The sequence below is a fragment of the Seriola lalandi genome, unplaced genomic scaffold (genome assembly GCF_002814215.2).
Source record: "Seriola lalandi dorsalis isolate HSWRI2012SDOR001 ecotype SW California unplaced genomic scaffold, Sedor1 jcf7180002054688, whole genome shotgun sequence".
Lineage (NCBI taxonomy): Eukaryota > Metazoa > Chordata > Actinopteri > Carangiformes > Carangidae > Seriola > Seriola lalandi.
Window position 1 is genome coordinate 1,562,167 of NW_019525241.1, and position 21,755 is coordinate 1,583,921.

The window sequence follows — 21,755 nt, forward strand, 5'->3', positions numbered from 1 at the left end:
GCTGCACTTCCCCTCAGTCCTGTTTAGCATTTTAGCGTCTTTCAGCTCATTATTTTGGTGCTGTGGCCCTGTGACTTAACTGTTGTGGTTCACTCTCACTATTCATGAACCTTGCCTCCAGCACCAGGCAGCTATTATCAGAAAAACAAAACCTGTACGCTACCTGCCCAGAACAAAATGGAAGACAAAGTTAGCAAGGAGAACATTGTGGAGCATTTAGCTGCTACAGACCCAGATATTTCCCCCGGGAGTTCCTGGAGTGCAAGACAGAACTAAAAGGAGAGAGAATATTGGTCAACAAGTCCAAATTAATGCTAATATTACTCCATATCTGCTGGATGTGTAAATTAGCACCTGTTTGCTAACACATTCACCATATCGACTTTAGATGTGACAATATCAGTGTTGTGTTTACACAGGCCGAAAAATCCCTTCATGCAGGTTTATAAAAATGATGTTAAACTGACATGAAATATTCGGAGAAATGTCCGAGTGATGATGCCATTGTTTGAAAAGTAATGAAGTGTGCGTGTGTGTGCAGTGACATATTCATGACTGAATGTGTTTCATATTACTCCTGTAACGTTAGTGCTTAACACAATTAATTTGAAGGCTCAGAAGTGGGCAGCAGATGAAAGGCTGTGCTGCGGTCCAGCAGGTTTCCCTCTCTGTGGCTGTGTGCTGCCAGTCGGATTTTAACACCCGCAGCTTCATGCCAAGAGGAATAAAATACGGTAGTAATCCAAGATGAAGGGATTTTGGGATTATCACTACATTTTCTGAAAGTTGCGTGTGTCAAAGAGGACTTTTTAAAAGTAGAATAAGAGCCAGGACTTCTCTTGCCGTGACCATAAATGGAGAAAAGCAGTCAAACCCTCCCATGTGCAGCTCCGTGACTGATAGACAGTGGAATGCACAGCCGCAGGTATAATAAAAGTTGTTACTTTTAATAACAGAAATCTTGATTTTCAGACAAAAGAACATAAGTACAGAAAACAAAAATAATCTTAATACTTATAAATTACAGAAACACATGAGATGCATCACACTTCTCACAAATAAGCAGCCAGACATTAAGATCACGTAACGACCAAATTTACACACCTGAGGCACACAAGAGGGGTCGGTTTTCATGCCACATTTACACCAATATACAGAACGTCAATACAGTTAAAAGTACCATACAATACCACCCACCATTCAGCAGAGAGGGAGGGACACAGTGGACTGAGAGATCAGCAAATAAACCCGTGCAATGACAATATTTCTCACATTTACAAATACCACATTTAAAGTGGACTGGATTTCCTTGCAGTATTAGCTATATTAATGGCTGCATATTCAATTCAGTGTTAGGCTGTGTATCAGTTCAATGCACCCAAAGCTGAGCCAGCGACTCAACCATGTCATAACCAAAAGAAAAGACAAAGTTAAATGCAGCAGAGAATTGCATTTTCTCCACACAAAATGTTGTGTTTAAGTGAAATCATGTAGTAAAAGAACAGACGGGCTGAAGTGATGCAACTCGTCTCACAAAGGTTTGTGAAATGAGCACAAACTGTAAGAGACTGCTGATGGAGTGTCTGTGACATCAACAATAGAGTTTGATAGAACCATTCTGAGGAGCTGAGGCTGTGATTGGCTGAGAAAGCTGCCAATCAAAAAAACTACATTAAAAGACACTTCTCTTTAAGCCTCATTATCATCATAATCACAAATGATCTTTGAACTGTTCCTCTAGTGCTTATGGTGAAAAGAAAAAACACTGTGAACCAGGGCTGGATTAATCTGCTCTGGGGCTCTGGGACAAAAATATCCAACTATCCCACCCCCCAAGGTTTATTATTTATCTATATCTATATTTATCTACATAAAAATGAATACATACATGAAAAGCTAGTATAGCAAATCACAGCTGATGGAAAAATGAGCTCATCTAAGATCTGGTTTCATTCACTCTGATCAAACAGATGAGCATACACTATGTGTGGCATTAATTCGATCCTAATTAAGAAAACTGACATCAAACTATCCTCATCATTTTGGACAGTGTGGAATTTTTAAACAAAATGTATTTAGGAACATGTATACACATACATGCAGTAAGCACAATATTGTCTGAAATAATAAAAGGTAAACGTAAACATAAGACTCTTTGAAAATTAGCATTTCAGGTTATATTGTGCTCTGCTGAGGCATACTGCAAAAATTACATTTTTAACTGACTTGATATAAATGAAGAAAGTTATTTACTAATAATATGGTCAAAACTGTTACCACAGACCAGGCAGTGCTCCTGGAGCAGTTGCCTACTTAGCTTAGTAGGTTATCCATCCATGATGTATATCCTGCATATACTGTATATAAAGATGGGTGTAGCCTCTGTGACGTCACCCATAGGTTTCTGAAGAGTAGTTTTAAAGCTCAGAGTGGGCTGCTTTGCCGTTGCCATCTTGGCAGCGCCTGACTCCCGGCTAATCCAAAAATGTGCAAAGAGGTGGGGCGTGTGTGGAGCCAGTCTGTGGCAAGCATACGCTCACCCACCTGTCACTCAAAGTGGCCACGCCCTCAATTGTGTACAACTTTAAGCCTTAATAAAAATTTAGACAGGTGAATTATTTTAAAATTCACCCCCTGTACAGTTGTTATGAAGGAGGGAATTAGCAATAGAGACCAAACTGTTTAACATGGGAGTCTATGGGGATTGACTCACTTTTGGAGCAAGACTCAAGTGGTCATTAGAGGAACAGCAGTTTCTGTCAGTTCAATGTTGGCTTCATTTTTCAGTCCCAGACGCTGATGCTTGGTATAACGTGGGAAATGCCAATTTTTCTCCAGAATGAGTAGTTATATGCATTTAATTCAATTCCATTAAGTGGATACTAATACTTAAAGAGGCAAATGTTTTGGGCATGACTGAGTGACTGAGTAGCTCTTACATCATTACTGTGTTAGTTGTCACATGCAGATGTTTGGGTTTTGCAGGGAATCTAGACTTCCTCAGGTTGATGTCACACACACTACACTGTTGGTTCTCTACAGTACATGTATCAAACTGATAAGCTCTTAGTTACATTTTGCTCATTTCACAAAATCTTTTCCAGTACTACCACTCTATATTTTCTGCAGAGGACTGCTGAACTTGAGGTAGTTACTAGTAAAGTTTGCAGCTCAGTTCAAATTGAGTCAAATAAAAAAAATACAGGTGTGTTAAGCTACTAGTTTATAGCAGCTGAATGAGACTCTTTGTCTGTTCCTAAAATAAAAAAAATGTAAATGCAAATGTATACTTCAAAAATCATTTGACATCTGGTCATTGTTTATAATCTGACCCAAGAGATGAGCATCGACTAGATCCTAAACTGCATTTTAAAGCCAAAGTCTGGTAAAAGTGAGAGAAGCGACATCAAAGTTTATCTTTCCTCCCGTATGACTTCTGTTGATTACTGCTGTGTGCCTCTGAGGGGCAGGACAGGCCAGCTCATCTTTAAAGTCAACACACAGTGATCCAAGTTCATATGTCAGTTTATCGGTGACGTCACAGCCATTATTGCGCGGCACATAAGGGACAGTAAATCCTCATGGTTTGGTTATGGCTTATCACACTGCAGTATTTTCACACCGAGTGTTCGGCATCTTTACAACAAAATAAAACAATATGATGTAAACCGTCACAACAAAATGCTAATTTGGTCCATTTTGACACAGAAAGTGCTCAGTAACACTGCAGTAACTCAGGGATGAAGCTGACTGCAGATCAGAGGTTTACTTCTCCAAACAGTTTGGCAAATTTAAAAGGCAATAAAGGACAATATCACTGGCACAGACTTCCTCATGTTTGAAGGTGAGCAGACTAACAGACCGTTGGCTAACCCTTCTCTCCATTTTGATACGGCTCAAATACAAACAACAAAGCTGAAGTGTGAGGAATGGATGAAACAGTCTGTTCATCTGCTCGAACATGAGCTGCAGATGTTAGCATGTTAGCATGTGTGGTTAACTAGCTGACAGCATACAGTGGTTAAAAGCAAGGAGCATTTGACACTATAATATTTGACAGTTTTATATTATTTAATGCACAGAGCATACTGGCCCTCATTCTTACCAGATTATTCTTATTATTTTGCTGAAGAGCAGCTGTTAGTAGAAGTTAAACTACAACTCTGATCAGTGCTTTGTACAGTTATACAGTTGTACGGTTAGGAGCACTGTAGTGTGTGTTTTGTCACACCTACACACACTAAGCTGTTTCAGTGCAATGAACAAACAATGTTAGTTTTTGATGTTACTGCCAGTGAGACTGGAAGGCAACGTCCGAAAGAAAGGCAAAATAAATAAGGTAAAATAAATAAGGTAAAATAAATAATAGTAGTAGTAATTGTAATAGTTTCTCTTACAGTGTTGAGCTTCTAAGTTTAAAATCAAAATGAGTTAAAACTTATATATATACTTATACTTATATAATAATAATTATTGCAGAAATGGGCAGCTCTGTTTTTGTGGTCGTATTATAACTAATCGTAATGGAAAATTTACAACTTTACACACACATACACACACACCCGCACACACAACTATAAATTTTGTACAGCGTCATGCATTTGAATAGATTTTACTCTTAAATGGAGGCTTTTATCATTATTATCATTATTATTATTATTATTATTATTATTATTATTATTATTATTATTATTAAAAGAACAATAAAAACTTTGGAATCCAGACAGGTCCATTTAAACTACTGCATACTGCTCACAGATATTCACACTGCAGTCAATCACTGTATATCTTGTCTTTGTATTTGTAGCACAGATAATTTTGGAGCCAACTACCACACATCTTGTTAATTTCCTACAATAGGACCAATTTATAGATTATAAGATTGTGATTGTGCTCTGCATGAAAAGCAACATAAACAGCCGATGTCCTCCTGTAAGCAACTGTCACATCAAGGCTGCAAGAATTCTGCAGTAACCTTGCTGACAATTAACTTAACAGGTCCATTTAATTTCACATTGTTGTTTTTCCTCTTAAAGATGTAATTTAGTGCTAATTATAAGGAGAACTGACAGAGTGAACACTTGCAAATAATTACAACAAACAGGTAGCTTCCACTTCTTTGATCAAAACAACAAGTATGGATAATAGGTTTTCTATCATATAAATTAATATTTACATAAATTAAAATGGATTTGTGTCAGTCATTAACTCTGAATGACTGAAAAACAATATTTGTTTCATTGAAGGCTACAATATAGTGTATGCACATTACATCTTTAGAACAGTTCAATTCCTGCTCAGTCAACTGTTTATTAACAGTAAGACTTCCTGGTTCTGGGCACCTACATAATCTATATTTTCACTATCAAACATCATCATCCTTTCCAGGAAATCATAAAGAAATGACAGCATCCATTGTTTCTGCTCTCTTTGTAGAATAGTTAACATCATGAGCTTGTGTTGGTTTTCTATTAGAAAACACCAGTTTGACTCTATGTATGTTCACTCACATGGAGCACATGTTGGAAGCGTACCAATGAAGGTATAACAAACACACCGTGTGACCACAAGCTGAAAAAAAGGATGATGATAAATGTCTATAATCCCAGCTGACACTGGCTGTAGAGAATAAAGGAGAGTAAAGAGATAAGATGTGACGTTAAACAACCAAATCTTTTCTGTCTCTGAGGAAACTGAAGCACATGAAACATCTTAGAACATCACATCCGCACCGTTTGCCTTTAAACACACAGCAGTGATTCAGATTTGACAAATCCCCCACAAAAATACTCCACAGTGCCACTCACAAAGCACGAAACATCAAGAAACAGAACAATTGCAGGGGAAGATCTGAACTGTGATGGAAGACGACGGCTGTAAGCCAGTACAGCAGGGCGGGTTCGCTGTGTGATGCTTTTCTTGACCCAGTGCAGAGGGGACTTTTTTTTCAAAATGTTTTATTAAAAAGCACTTTGGTAATGTTAGGCCAAGGTAGAGGAGTCACTACGAGAGCCAATATGTGTCTACAGCACACGGACGTCTGAGAACTGTGGCTGCTGGCAAAGATGCTCGGAGGATCGCTGGTGAACCGAGTGGATTCAGAACATTTCTCATGAGTTCACAGGAACCGTTTCAGATCAGAATATTGCTGTCAACATCTGCAAACAGTTTGGAAGCTGCGCGTCACTTAGACTTATCAAAATAAATTTAAAATGAATATATAAATAAATTAAACACGGACAGATAACAAACTGTTTCACTGGTTGTACAAACACCGTACAACTACATACGAAGCAGTACCAGCTAGATTCACCACTGGAAAGGCCAAACTGGCTGATCTGAACTCGAGGGGCGACTCACACGTTTGTATTGATGCTTTTTACCTCGTTTTCGACTTGAAACCAAATTACAGCATCAACTTTCCTCTAACATGAACCCTGCAGTGCTGTTAAATGAAAACACAAAGAATTATGGGAATAAGGAGACAGCTACAGAAGCATGTGAAAGGTGCTATATGTAGGTTTTCTCTGCCATCCAATGTTTTATTTTTTTTGTTGTTGCTGGGAGTGGGTGGTGGTGGTGATAATGGATGCTATACACACTCTGTGCAGTGTGACTTCTTCATCCTCTCATGCTGAACTGGCCGCTACAGTGACTCTCTATCGCAGAGTGGTATTACAAGACGGGACGGGCAGGCTACCAAAATTAAAAGTTCAAGTTGGTGTTGCTTGCCGCCGCTGGAGACAGCTTTTGGCAAGTAAAGGAATGAAGTTTGATGTTGAACTCGCAACGTTTCTTCTAGACTGGTGAGTAAACAGCTGTTAATGCTAATGTTGGCTATGTAGCTATAGCAAAAAACGTACATATAGCACCTTTAAAAAAATAATGGCTAAACTAAAGCGTATATGGACCTGGTGTAGAGTATGTCTTTATATGATCTTAGAGGAGGAGGAAACAGAGTAGATCATAAAGTGGAGTAAAAGTTACAGAAATCTGAATGGGGTTTGGTTTGACTCTGCGTCTGATGTCCAACACGTCTTACTCTCTCCTGTAAGGAAGACAAACACTCTGAAAACCAGTTGGCCTTTCTAGTGATAAACATATTGTTGACTTGAGGACAGCGGATTGCACCGGGAGAAGGAAAGAGAAAGACCAGGAAGCTGAGGCTCGGAGGAGGAAGGAGACTCAGATGAACCAGTCAGGTTTTTTTTTTTTTGTGTTTTCACACCTGACAACCGACAGGAAGGAGAAGCTTCTGGGCAAGTTGTTAGTCGGAGAAGAGGCTGGCGAAGGACTGTCGGAGGCTGCGGATGGTCTCAGCTTTGGCCTCGTCGTCGGTCAGGTTTCCTCGTAAGGTCTCTGTGAAGGTGTTGGTCAGCGACTGGGATTTGCTGTGCAGTAAACGGAGGAGCGGTTTAGTTTACTGTAGATGAAAGGTTAGATGTAAAGAAAAGCCCCAATCTGAAATGTAACCTTTATGAATGTTCTTCAAACCAAAATCAATGCAGTTTTGTCTGCAATTAAAAAGGAGACTGAAGTGTATCAGCTGGCTCCATGTCTCCATCTAGCAGCAGCATGGGGCATTAAACTTTCAGATGAGATCACTGAAACATATATAACAGGATATAATATAATTCATCTATTTTTTACCTTAAAATATCAGGTAAACAAACACATGAATATCTAATGCTGACATCTAATACACAATGCATGACATCGTCTGATCTTTAGTCCGGACTCACTTTAGCTGTGGTGACTGTTTCTGAGCTCCAGGCCCGGAGGAGGCGGGGATGGGACCTGGCTGGAAGGCCTGGCTGGGCGAGGTGGTGGCTGAGCGGGCTCGCTGAGGTGAGCCCTGGGCTGACTGAGATGGAGAAGCGGAAGCAGAGCGGTGTCCTCCTGCAATATGCACGCACACACACACACACACACACACACACACACACACACGCACACATACCATGTACAATGAATTATTTCACTGTGCTTCATCACCACAGAAGTGAACTCCTGTAGTGGTGAAGTGTTTTCTTACCTCGTCTGGGCTGTGTGGTCTGTTGATACAGAGAGAAATAAAGTGAGACATATGAACACGGAGGAGGTTTAAACTGCTTAACATGTATTTTAAAACCATAATGTCCAACAACACACTTGTGCCGCTGCTGTTAGTACTACTTTAACTATAATTCCTTCAAATTCAAATGCAGCTGTGAGGTAGCAGTAATTATTTATTTAATTATTATTTATTTAAAAGAATTTTCTACAACATTTTCCAACATGAGGATCTATATGTTGTAACAAACCCGTCTGTATTGCATTTACCTTTTTGTTGGAGTAAAAAGTACATAAATATAATGAATTAAAATGAATGTATGTACAGGGTAGTACGCAGTGCGGAAAATACCACCTATACAGTAGATAGCCGGTTCACTAAGTATTTTTAAAAGAAAGCCAAAAACTTATCTCTTCACTTTAGCCTTTAACTAGCTCTGAAATTGAAATGGAAATCTCAGTGAGATTGCACCTGTAGAGAAAATGTTGTGGAGCAGCTGGAAGAGACTGACCTCGGTGTAATCAGAACCTGTGCTGCATTTGTGTCCATCAGGAAAAGAGGTTCTGCAGAGATGCTTGCCTCAGAGCAGAGGAGCTATTTAATAGTTGTTTTTTAAGAAAAACTTTCTTGATTTATTTATTTCAATCTTTCATATTAATAAAATGTTATTATTTTATTACTATTCCATCTCATTTTACACAAATGTTCCTCTTATGTCTGTTGAAGCACTTGGTTCATGTAATTTCTTTACTGTTGCAGCATTTCTTGTATGAAAGGTGCTGTACAAATAAAGTTTATTATCATTATTATTAGTAGTAGTGTTAGTAGTTCCATTGACAACAGCAGTAGTAGTATTATCATTGTTACTACAGGTGAAAGTGTGGGGTTTGGCTTGTAGTTGCAGCACTCACCTGTCGTTACAGTAACAGTAGCAGCCATGTCAGTAGTAAGAAGATGATGTTTGCATTAGCAGTAGTAACAGTAGTAAAATGAGTGATGGTATTAGTAATGGAAACATTGGTGGAAAATAACATTTTGTTTTTTATAGAGGTAGTAGAAAGATTTTTTAGTATCAACAGGAGAATTAGTTGCGGCAGTTGCGTTTATAGTTATAATACTAGTAATATTAGCGGTAATGGTTAGAGCTACTGTTTAATTATATTAGTTGCTTGACTACAGCAGCAGGTGCAGGACAAACAGTGCTATAGAAAGCAGTAGCAGTAGTTACAGTGGCAGTAGTGGTGCCTATGTGAAGGAGGTTTGTCTGACAGCGATGTGGTGTGGTACCTTGACGGAGGAAGGCTGAGGTGTGGAAACTCCCAGCAGCACTTGGGCCATCTTGTTGATGACCAGCTCTGTGATCAGCTGTTTATCCTCCTCCACATGCTCACCAATCAGAGGCATAGAGCTGTCCATCACCTACAGAGACAGATAATAGAACAGCTGATCAGCGTCCTGGTTAAACGTCATGACTCCTCCACCAGGTGGCAGTATAGTATCTCTTATCATGAAGACGAGACCGGTTCAGAGCCCCAGTGATGACGGTGGTAATGGACTCAGTGGTGTTTTGCCAGCAGTGATGAGTCATTTTACAGAGATCACATATACAGCAGTGTTCCCCACGGTGAGCTGTAAGCTACACAACACTCTGCTGGCCATAAACACTATTTATTGCCAGATGCATTGAGCACGACACTGACTTTGCACTCCTATACTCTTCAGAAAGTCCCTTGTCCTCATCTGTCCTGCTACACCCTCCAATGGAGCTGCAACAACTGCTGTTGTTTAAGTTTTTATCAGGAGGTTGAGACCCTGTAGAAAGGACACAATTTTTCTCTCACGTTTCCTTTTTGTTCTTCGTGCTGATGGTAAATCACATGAATCAAGTAACAGTAAAAGGAGAAAGTTGTTTACTCTGCATGTGCAGCCTGAGATGAGGTATTGCTACATTTTAAGGGAACATGAGACAAAATGTTAAAAGTCTCTGACCTACTCTCCACTGAAACCTGAAGATAAAGTGACAGGGTATATTTCAGCTCATATCTTATCTTTAAAAATGATATTTTTCTCTGCCTCTGTTGAGCAAAAAGGAACCAAATTTAGAATTTCCATTGAGCAGCAGATAAAATGTGACTCCATCTATAAATATTATGTTGCCCCCGGCATGACATGGAGGGGCACGGACCACATCCACTGCCACACAAATAATTAACCTCAAAGAAAAAAAACAACAACTTTCCCACCACTTGAGCTCACATGCACGTACATGTGTGCTGCAGAGCCACAGAGCACATGGGGCTTGGAGAGCCGCCATCCTCCTCCCTGAGGACCAAAACAAACAGGAGCAGAGGAGTGTGGCTGCTGGTACTGCTGGTTTGGATGCAGATGCCTGGAGTGGTGGATGAGGCTGCAGCACCACGCCCCAGCCACTGGCTGTAAAAACGGCGCAGAGCGTGCATGCCTGTGCTGATCCTCTTGTACACAGTGTACACTAAGCAGAGTCCAGTCATGTGCTGCACAGAGTGTGCAGAACTCCCACTCCAAACAAACACTGCACCAGCTCACTGAACGGGTTTCCCCCTCTCTGTGGTTGGAAGTTGCTTTTATTAGGGGCATCAGTTTAACCCTGCTCACAAACAGAAAAACACACAAATCAAGGTGGTGAGATTTTGTTAAAATTAAATTATGTGGCACAATGGTGGTCAAGTATTTAAAGGGGCCTGCTGTTGATGGTGTTACACACACAGTTTCCATATATCACCAGCTGTTCTTGGGCCTCGGCTTGTTTAACACCATCAGGAACAATTTGGGATGATGCCGAACCTCCTGGAGCTGCAACCAATCATGATTTATATTATCAATTAATCTGCCATTTATTTTTTCATTCAACTAATTGGTTATGTATTCTGTGAAATGTTAAAAAATAGTGGAAAATCCAATCACAGACTCTAAGAGCCCGAGCTCACGCCCTCAGATGACTTGCTTTGACTAACTAAAACTCTAAGACCCAAATATTGTCAATTTAACTTAATATAAAATATAAAAAAATCTGTAGATCTTTACATATAAGAAGCTGGAACTAAGAATATTTCCTGTTTCAATTGTTTCAGCTCTAAAACCAACTGTCCAATCCACAGTTTGCCACACCCCTCCCCAGAGGGGCGTTGTCCAATCACAGCCAAATGCAACTTGTCATGACATAAAGCTTTGGGTTTCTTCACACGCATGGCAGTGTGTGAAGAGCTGTAATCAGCTTTGAAAGTTTTTAGAGCCATGTTGTTTTTTAGTGTTTCCAAAAGAAAATAAATGATTTAAACAGTATGTTTATCTGTTCCAACATATACTGCAAATGTTAGCATGTCCAGCTAACTACCTTACTATCTGCAGTAACCGAGCCAAAGCCAAGGAGCATATCATTATTAGGTTAACATAGGTTACTACTAGCACATGAATTGTGTAGTACTTCCCCACTGTGTGGAAGCTGGTCCTGGATGATGTAGTTGTCACTCTTAAAGCCTCTTTCCTTGTCAAGTTAAATGTGAAACCAAACTGTCTGGTGTTTTTAAAGAATTGCAATGAAATTCTACAATACAGTATACTGTTCTACCAATTACCAACATACATTGTTCTAACATACCAAACACGTCATAGGTTTGGGTAAAACTTAGCAAAACCAACCTCCATCCAAGTCTCAATCAGTTCTCCTCATGTCGGCCTCACACCAAACCTCTTTTCAAGCAATTTCACTGTCACAGACACATTTCCGAGGTCAGAATAACATCATGCGAGTTTTGCTAGAGTTGTGGTGCGCTCCCGTCATCTCGATCGTTTGATGTAAGGTGTTGTCTTTAGATGTGACAGGGTGTCAGACTTAGTCTTTTAATAGTCTTTTCAAAGTCTTCTAGTGTGTAGTAGGCATTAGTTAAATGACGATGTCTTAGCCTCATGTTTTATTTGGTTTTATGTTGAAAAAAACCAAAAACATTTGAAATCTACACTGTGTTTTCATGTGCAAGAGTTTAGTGTGCAAGAGCAGTTTGAGATCTCACTTGTTGGGTTCATACTGTTCTACAAAGAACCACATACCAGAGAACTCTTTAAAGCCCTTCCTTTTCTGTGTAGCCAGCGTCTTGGCTAGGATTGGTGGCGAGGTGGGGCGTGGCACGGTGTTTTGGCCAGTTGAGTCATTACCGCAGGGGACTGAGCAGAGTCCTGGCAAACGACCGCCAGGCCCACTTCAAACGGCGTGTGGTGGCGAGCAGAGGCGGGATCCACCCTGCTGATTTATTAGGATACAGAGTCATCTAACAGAAGACTGGAGCTGCCACTGGCCTTTTCAGCCAGTGGAACACAGAGGTGTTATTCTGCACTTTTATTGAGCTGCACAGTGTTCTGTCTGGACAATGTGCCCCGCTGTACGGGAAAGTTCAGACGGCACAACATGTGAAATGTGCTCATTGAAAATTATGGTGCAGTCGCGGTGGGATGGGCCGAGGGTGACGTTTTTCTGGAAAAACAACTTTAGCTTTAAGATAGCAGTGTTTCTACTCCTCCCTGTTGTGAGCTTAAGGATTTTCATGATTCACTCAAAGCTTAAAAAAAGTTTATCTGATTCAGTATCCTGATGCTGTGTGTCCTTATACACCTCTCTGTCTAAGAATTCAAACAGCTGTTATTTTGTCCAATAAATACACGGCAGGTTATTGAGTGAACTCATGTTTTGTGTGTGTGTGTGTGTGTGTGTGTGTGTTATCTCTTTTTAAAGGCTGCATGAAATAAAAAAAGCCTCATCATCATGTGAATGCATGTTAGTTTATCATTTAATAACAAGGCCACTAATTTCCTTCCTGTTAACTAAAATGTCAGTGTGTCACGTCCTGTCATGTGACTGTTGCTGTGATGTGTTGTTGTATTGTATGGGTTTTGTTATGGCATGTGATATCATGCAGGGCTGAGCTATAATACAGTACAATGTGACATATATTATCACAAATCATATTCTGATATGCAATACTAGAGGAAGAAGTAGTAGTGAGTATGCAGTATTTACTGCAGTAAAAGTAGAAATACTGCAGTATAAAAATAGTCTATTACAAGTAAAAATCCTGCATAGCATAGTAGCAATGCAACATTTCTTAACAGCAAAATGTACTTGAAATATCAAAAGTAAATAAAGGCACTAGAATACCCCCTAATGTTGAATGAATGTTATCTCAGCCCACATCACTGGATTATTATTATTGGAAATGAATTAAAGTTTAACCTATAATAATGCTTCACATTTTATGGTCTTATGTTTTCTATGTAAAATCCTGAATCCTCTTCTAAGGAACCAGTAACTGTATCAGTCAAATAAATGTAGTGGAGCAAAAAGTACAATATTCCCCTGTGAAATGTGGAGTAAAAGTATAAAGTAGTACAAAATGAAAAACTCACAGTACTTATAAATGCACTTAGTTATATTCCAACACCATATGATACCAAATTACAGATTGGGAAATAATGTTCATGTCAGTCTCTGACTCGTTAGTCCAAGGTGGAGATATCAATTTCTGATACTTACCACACCTGCCACTCGGTGAAAAGACCTACAGACATCTCAATAAACTGTTGGCAGAATGGCTGAAAACACACAAGTAATTATAATAAAACCTAATATTAATACTTACTTAATATACTTATTCAGTTCATTTTATAGGAACTGTACACTGTTTGTATCTGGCTTCACTTGGTAACAAACTACTACAAAGCTAATTTATGCTAGGGCTAACCACCTTGGAATAATGTGTGACCACAATAAGAGGTGTTTTTCCTGTTCTTCCCATTCAGATGGTCCAAAAAATGCTAAAATTAGCATGCTAACATGCTCACAATGACAAAACTAACCTCTTGGTGTTTAGCAGCATGTTTACGATGTTCAACATCTTAGCTTTGCACCTTAAAATGCTAACTTTTGCTAATTAGCACCAAACACAAAGTAAAACTGAGGCCAAAGGGAATAATTTTAGCTTTGCAGGTTGGCTAATATAACAGTTACTGGAAACATTGGACAAATTAAACTCTTGTAGTGTGGCATTTTGCCATTTTAAGTCATGTCATGTCGATTTTCTATCGTCACGTCACATCGTGTCATATAGTCGTGTTGTGTAATTACTGTCGTGTCATTTGACATTAGGCTGTGCCTGCTGTGTGGTGCTGTTGTGGGATATCATGTCACATCACCCTCCACTGTCTGCACACGTTTACAGTGAAGAGCCACAAAGCTGGAGTTTGCTTCATGCAGTAAACTGTTGATGAAGTGCCTGGGAGCAGCTCATTACTTTTCATTAGGGAGAGGTGTCATGGCTGATGTCTTTGTCTGTAATAGAAAAACAGGATCCCACTGTGATGGGCCGACAGCTCTTCCCTGTCGCAGTTAATTAAATTCCATCATGCTGAGGGGTGAAAGAGGGACAGTCAGACGGAGAGGACGTGGAGGAGGAAGTGTAGCTCGTCGGGGAACATTGTTACTCGACTATGTCACTGGTTTCTCTGTGTCACAGTCCAGCTCCGAGACTACACATCTCTGGGGAGCTGGAAGATATTTCCTGAGATAGTTTGAGTTTAAAAAAGCGGCTTATTTTCTCACTACTGACCTCACCCAGCGTGCAGATAGAGAGAAGTGTGATGTCATGCTCTCAGCCTAAAAATGGGCATGTCAGACGTGCCAGACCGGCCTGTTTCCTAAGATCTGAAGACACAAGAAGTCGGTCTAAAAACAAAACTGATTACAGATGATACAACGTTTAATCTCCTGCTTCTCTCTTTATCAGCAGTTATTCCTGTGTGAGGACTTTCTCAGGCGATGTTCACCTTTCTACTATTCTCTCAACCTGCCTGATCTTCATCCAATTAATGATTTCCTGTTTTACAAAGTCCCCCATGCAGCATGACCAAACCTGCCAGAGGATTTTAACGAGCCAGGGGAGAAAGTGACAACAATAGTGATAGTAGAGTGAGAGCTCTTCTATTTGAGAGAAAGCCGTCTTGTTGCTGGATTGCGCTCTGGTCTATTTTCAGCTCCTGTAGGTGTAGAAACTGACATTTGCTTTATTCATCATGATTTTTTTCGCTGTATGTTTGTTGAATACTGTGGCAAAACCGCTGCTGCTCTTCTTTCTGAGGAATGATACCTTCACCACCAAAGACAGATTGAGACCAATGGGTAATGTTTTTCTACTTTGTTATCGAGCTGCTTAAAATATACAGATGTAAACCCCCCCCCCCCCCCCCCCAATTTTAAATCAAACCTGTTCTTTTGGCCACTTGGGGGCAGCAAAAACAAGCTGTAAACACAAAAGCGACATATTATCACCTCCTTAGCTCACCTGTTAGCAAACAGTCACTCATCAAAAGCTCATTTCTCTTTATATACAGTCTGTGCTACATCCACGGTAGGAAAGAATAGACCATGATGCAATGCAACAAGATTATTTATGTAAAAACCAAAGGAGACCATGCCTTTGCCTATTTCATATGCACTTTACCACATGGTGCACTTTAAAATGTGTGATTACCCCCCTGTGAAACTTTTATTGTTTTCATTATTTTTCTTTTATCGTTTTTCTATCATCTCCTGTTCTTATGTATTTCTTAAATGTTTTTAACTGGACAGCCACTTGTAATCGAGATTTCAAAAGGTGCTCTATAAATGAAACTTACTTTCTTATTTTTCAGCTATTTTGATGGAGGAAGCTGCCTGCTGCTGGAAAAAACACTGATAAGAGAGTGAGCCAAAACAGTACAGCTCTGGGCCGTCAAACCAAAACAATAAGCTAAAAGACGCTAACAAGCCCCCTGGAGGTCAGAGTAACCACAGATAATTCTGTGTGGCCATTACTATGAGCGACACCTTTCACATCACACAGTCATCAGTTTAGCCACTGTGAATAGAGAGCAGCTCACAGTGAAAGCATACATATTTAGCATGTGTGGCCATAGTGGGAACTGAATTGTGGATTGTGTTTCTGCCATGTTCATCCCTGCCATTGACAGTAAAGCTTTACCTAATCTGGTTGTGTCTAGTCATGCCACAGCAATTTCATTGGTCTATTAACGGCAAGCTACAAGTCCAATGCCAAACTTTACCAGCAGACTGAAATAAACAGACTGTTAGCAGACGCAGTGAGTCAACTGTTGACTCCTGATGTTTTCATCCCGCTGCCTGTTTGGTCTACGGACTAATCATTCTTTCAAGGCTCCGACGATCATGTGCAATCAAGTCTGGCTACACCCTTCCCTGTTGACTTTCATCATCGTGACATGAAAAACAGTATCAGCAGGGAAGGAGACTGAATCAAAGCTAATGTTTACACTGAAACGGCGTTTTACCATGAAATCTGGTCATGCAGGTGACTGGCCGGGGTTCCCAAATACAGTGACGGTTGCCGCCCCCTTTTTCTCAAAACTGTTTCCTTAAAGTCTCCGCTGTCTATGGTGAAAAAAAACTGACCTCGATGATATAGTCGTTGCCGTCTTTTCCGTGAACAGCCTTCACTGCACAGATGTCAAGGCCACCAAACATCTCAGCACAGGAGTCCACCCACAGCCGGTATCTGGAACACAGGGACACAAATAATTTATAAGCTGATAATTAAAGACCTAATGTGCTCTTGGGGTATCATGAAGGATGGGTTGAACTTCAAAGGACTTATAGTTACAAATATATAGGACATTTGCATTGTCAGTAATTAAAAAATAAAAACTGCCAGTTTGTGTAAAAGAGAGATGCAAGATTTAGTCTTTGAAGGTATAAAATACACAAAAGCCAGGTCTGTATTTTCTCATCATATCACTGAGTCATCTCACCGGTCCGTCATTGCGATCTGTTCCAACATGGCAGAACCTGTGTTCGCCTTCCAGTTGCCAGAAATGGACGTTCTCCTGAAAACCAAAGACAATCATCAGGAAATGAATCATCCTCCGTCCATACACAAAACTACAAATTCCCCCAGGAGTTAGTGACTCACAACTTTTTCTTTTGCAGCTGAATAGAAAACTTCACGGGAGAAACTATCGTCACTCCATCAGTGACGGTGATTGTCGTCCACACCTACATTATGTTCGTTAAAGACGTGCTTTTCATGGTGAGGCTGGGGAAACGAGATGAGATTAGGCTGGGCTACTCTGTTCGGATAACTGTTTAGATACAGAGACTTGAAAGTTAATATTCTTTGTTGCTACATGCTCGGCTGAATTTATAGAGAAAGGGCTCATCATTCCAAATGGGTGTGAGGGTTTGAAAAAGGAAGGAGACCGTGACATGAGTGCAGACCTTGTTGCCTGGAAACAAACAATTCTTATTTCTCTATCTGCAAAGCACTCTGGGAAATATCTATAAAAGCTTATCATTAAACATAACTCTTCTGAATAGCTCAACGTACCATAGCCAAGTGTTATACCCTGATGCTAACTGATGAGCGCTGATGGCTGCGAACTGAACCCTTTTCAATAGAAGTCAGTGGCACCACGACTCATCTTTATTCTTAATACACAAGAGAAGAGGCTAAATGTAGGTTTTAGTGAAGTAATCACACTCATTTCACTTAACAGTAGAACAAAGTGAGACCTATTTTTCCATTTAGCTCTGTAGTTGTTTTAAGTGATGTGGCATTGCGTGTTGCATTGTAGCAGCTGATGTTTTCCCAGCAGATGAGGCTTCCTGACACATTTACAAGGGTTTTTAATTAACCAACATTAGGAAACTGGGTTAAAGATAATGAAGTAAAAGTTTTAAAGAAAAATAATTTACAGGCACACACAAAACACTGCAACCAATTTTATTCATTCCTTTCTGTCTAGTATCAGCTGTAGCAACATATTACCCATTATTACTATTATTTTGAGACTGGCCTGATGCTCCGCCTACAGACAGTTTCGAGGGAAAAGTTGTGAAACCCTGATTTATGGCTTTTAAATGCACCTGCACAAAGTGACTGTCCCAGTTCTATGGCACTTTGTCCATTCCTGTATCTCCTTGTTATTGCTGCCTGTCTTTGCCTGAATTTCGATGAGACCTCTGTTGTTAAATGCTGGTTAAATAAAGTTAGTTAGTTTTAGAGTGTATTGTAGCCACTTCTAGAGCTGGTTGTGGTCCAGGAATCATTTGAAGGACCCAGGAACCTTTCCTGTTTTGACCCCAGGAATGAGGGACCAAACACAGTTCCTAGTGCCAGAAACAGCCCCTGCTCTGGGAACAGTACTCTCTGATGGGGCATGTGAAAATCACACATGAAACATCTTTGTAATCCATTATTGGACTTATTTGCCCAATCTTCACAGATCTTCTGTGCAGTGGAAACACAAAAACAAAGAGTCTGGTTGAAAAGGTCTATTAGTGAGTATTGTTCTGTCTAATGAAGCTTTAGATGCTTTTTCGCAGGACTTTCCACTCTAAAAGGAAGAAAAAATAAAACTTGTGATGCAAAAATGGCGAAACCCTATGATATTGGCTCAAAACATCAGTTTTATTGTGAGCTTCACTACATTAAAATGGTATCGGTCATCAATTGCACTGGTTGAACCCTACATACTCCCCTGAAGTGTATGATGCTGGTGCCGTTAAATATCTTACATGTAAGCCTTGTAGTTGTTGCCGATCTTCTGGATGCGGATGTCGTACTTGGACTGGACGTAGGGCTCGGTGGTGGCGTAGGTCCCAGCCAGAGCCACCACGCTGGTGATGTCCTGGAAGTCCTGCTGGTTTTCAACTTTGATCTGTGGGAGAAACGACACTTGTTGAGGGAGCGTGTGGCTAATTACAGAGCAAGCTGTCAAAGATGGCAGTGGCTGCTCAGAATCCCAGAGGAATGTCACACTTGCACACAGGCGGGATAGTAAATGGTCCCTGGGTGAAAACATTGCCAAGGGCAGCTTTGAACTACATCACTTCACTCGCATCGAGTGATTACACTGAAGACTGTAGACACCAACTGAGGGGAAATGACGCAGTGGAGCCCATCAGCACAAAACATGTCACATAAATTCACTTTAACTTTTAGATAACTAGGTAACAATGAGGTGTGATTTCGTAACATAGGAAAGGGTGTGAATAAGTGACCTGTAAGACCTCCATTTATTTCTATCTACACTCTATCTTGGCTACAAAATTACTTTCTTCACTACAGTTCAGAGCAATCACCTGTCAATCAAACATCCTCACTCTGACGTCCTCCTATATTGATTTTCTGTGGATGATGTTTCTGTAGGTGGAGCTCTTTGTCTTATTTAAAAGGCACGTATTATATTATATAAGTGAAATTTCCATGTCTTCTTTGATTATAAAGGTCTACGTTCTATATACATACTGTGAAAGTATCAAAGCGCTCAGTCCACAGAGAAATGCACACAACCTGTATTCAGGAACTGAACCTTAAAATTAGCTGTCAGGACTTCTGTAACTTTGTGATGTTACAACAAAGCAGTCGCCACTCTCAGCTATGACTCAAGCCCCGCCCACCTGAATCCACCATCCAACCTTGCAGGTTTTCCGACCTGTTTTTTCTAAAGCTCCAGGGTAAAACCAGAGACAGGAGATGTAAAACTATACTGAGATGGTTTCTGGCTCTTAAAACCACCGGAAAAGTGTATGGGACCTTTAACTCATCTGATGCACAGATTTATGAGGTGTATTCTATAAGGTTATGGGAAATGGGGCATCTTTGCAGACAAACTCATTAATCAGCAGCTGTAGTGTATGGTGAAATGTCAGAGCTCAGTTTCTGAGATGCAAAATGATTCAGTCCACAGTTTCCACTCATCATGATCCATTTCACTGGTACCAGGAATGCTGATGTGCCATCATGAAAGAAGACAAAACTCTATGTTTTGCTCTTGTGATGTCAGTTTAAATGTAGGTTTAAGTAAACTTCAAGTAAAGGTTGAAATCTCACTTTAAAATGACATGGAAATCGGTTTGTAGTTGTTGATCTAAACTTCACGTCCTCTCTAGGGGTGTACAGGCCGCAGATGTTAATATTCCGTAAGTTAGCTGCATGACTCAAGGTCTGAATTTGTAGAACACTTTCATCTAAACGTGACAATTTGTAAGGTCTAAGGAAACAGTTCAATGCTGTGTTTATAAGGTTTTAGGTTTAGTGCACTTTCACACACAAACAAAACCACTGAAAAAGAAACACAAATTGTTTGGGTGGAACAAAGAAATCCCAAGGAGCTTTTAAAATGATGCAACCCTCACCAAATACGAACAAGAGAACCAACAGCAAGAAAACAAATAAAGCCAAACTGAGCATGAGTGATTGGTACCAAAACCATTAAAGTAGGTTCAAATGTTCAAAAGAAGGGCAACTTTTAATGGTTATTGTGGTCCAGTAAACAATGTTGTCACTTTGATGGGTAATTACATGAATATACTTGTTGAAAACCACATATGAAGCTTTCTATTGCAACTAAATCCATTAGTCTCTGAAATGAGCTCAGAGGGCAGAGTAGACAATATCTTTACTTTTTCCAGCTGATAAAGTCAGATCAACAGAGTACTGGTTATACTGTAGCTATACTGGCTAACAGCTGCAAGTAAACGTCACAGTAAAATAGCATTAACAGCTTGAAGGCATTGTGTCAAAATTTAAATATGTCCATTAGCCTTCTCAAGCTATGTCACAGACTGTTTTAAAACTAAAGGATTTACTTTTTCTATTTTCATAGTTAACAGTGTGTCTTTGTACTACAGTGTTACTTGGTCTGGTATAACCAGTAGTAATGGTTGCTAATGTTAGCAAACCTCAGAAATATCTCTTCGTGGGTCAGTTTAACATTTCTATACTTAGGTTACTGCTACGCTAACATCAACATGTCACAGGCTAACATTTCAGATGTAAAACAAGAAGTAAACACAGCATGTTAAATGTTCTTCTGTTACAAGCTAAAACGTACTGTGGCACTAGCATGAGCGAAAAGGCTAATAAAGTCACAAAAATGCGTAATATCAGTTACACAGAAATAGTGTATCTAAAAGTTTGCTCAGATTAGCCAACATGCCAATATGAAATGTGGATGAAGCTAATGGTTAGCCTTGGGCTAAATTTCAGCAGTTAGCAGCCTATTCAATATATATATCAAACACAGACAATAGATAAGATCACGGAGCGGTGGCTTAAGACTGGGTCAATTAAAAGAATATCAAATGAAACCTCCGACATACTGAACACAACAGGCGAGTGTTAAGTTTTACTGGTAATGTAGTCGCCACAACTGAGACTTGTAGTGCAGATTTAGGTGATCTGTGAGTTTCATTTTAATGGTTTCGTCCTCGGTGTGAAAAGGTCTGAGAAACACTGACCTAGATGTATCATTATTCATGGTATGTCATATTACATTAAATCTGTGTGTGTACTCTGATGTTGTTAACAGACTTGACTGAAGCATTGAGGCTAAGACCTGAGCCTTGCCTGTTTATAACACAGTAAACATGCAGAAGCTGAAACAACAAAATCAACTGAATGGAGGGAAGTGACTCACAGTTCCCATCATGGCTCCAGAGGTAGAACCTGATAGCTAGCAGCAGGTCAAGCACTGTGCTGCAAGCATATAACCCACCCAGAGTAGCAAACAATTCAGTCTGAGAAGGTGAAACACTGGCAAAGAGATGAAGAAGTGCTCCTGGTGGAAAAACTCATGTCACACTGGTCAGTGTCCAGACTTA

General features: G+C 40.0%; 1 protein-coding gene across 1 annotated transcript in view; it reads right to left on the minus strand.

Annotated features, from left to right (window-relative positions):
• Nucleotides 1-926: 926 nt before the first annotated feature.
• syn3 (synapsin III) overlaps nt 927-21,755 on the minus strand; it is a 113,098-nt gene continuing 92,269 nt past the window's right edge. Inside the window, exons 8-14 of the mRNA XM_023422990.2 lie at nt 18,666-18,808; nt 16,901-16,975; nt 16,545-16,647; nt 9,341-9,472; nt 8,036-8,054; nt 7,743-7,899; nt 927-7,391 (exon numbers count right to left, since the gene is read on the minus strand). Coding sequence (XP_023278758.1) covers nt 7,268-7,391; nt 7,743-7,899; nt 8,036-8,054; nt 9,341-9,472; nt 16,545-16,647; nt 16,901-16,975; nt 18,666-18,808 — 753 coding nt within the window. The 3' untranslated portion in view covers nt 927-7,267. The remainder of the gene's footprint in view (nt 7,392-7,742; nt 7,900-8,035; nt 8,055-9,340; nt 9,473-16,544; nt 16,648-16,900; nt 16,976-18,665; nt 18,809-21,755) is intronic.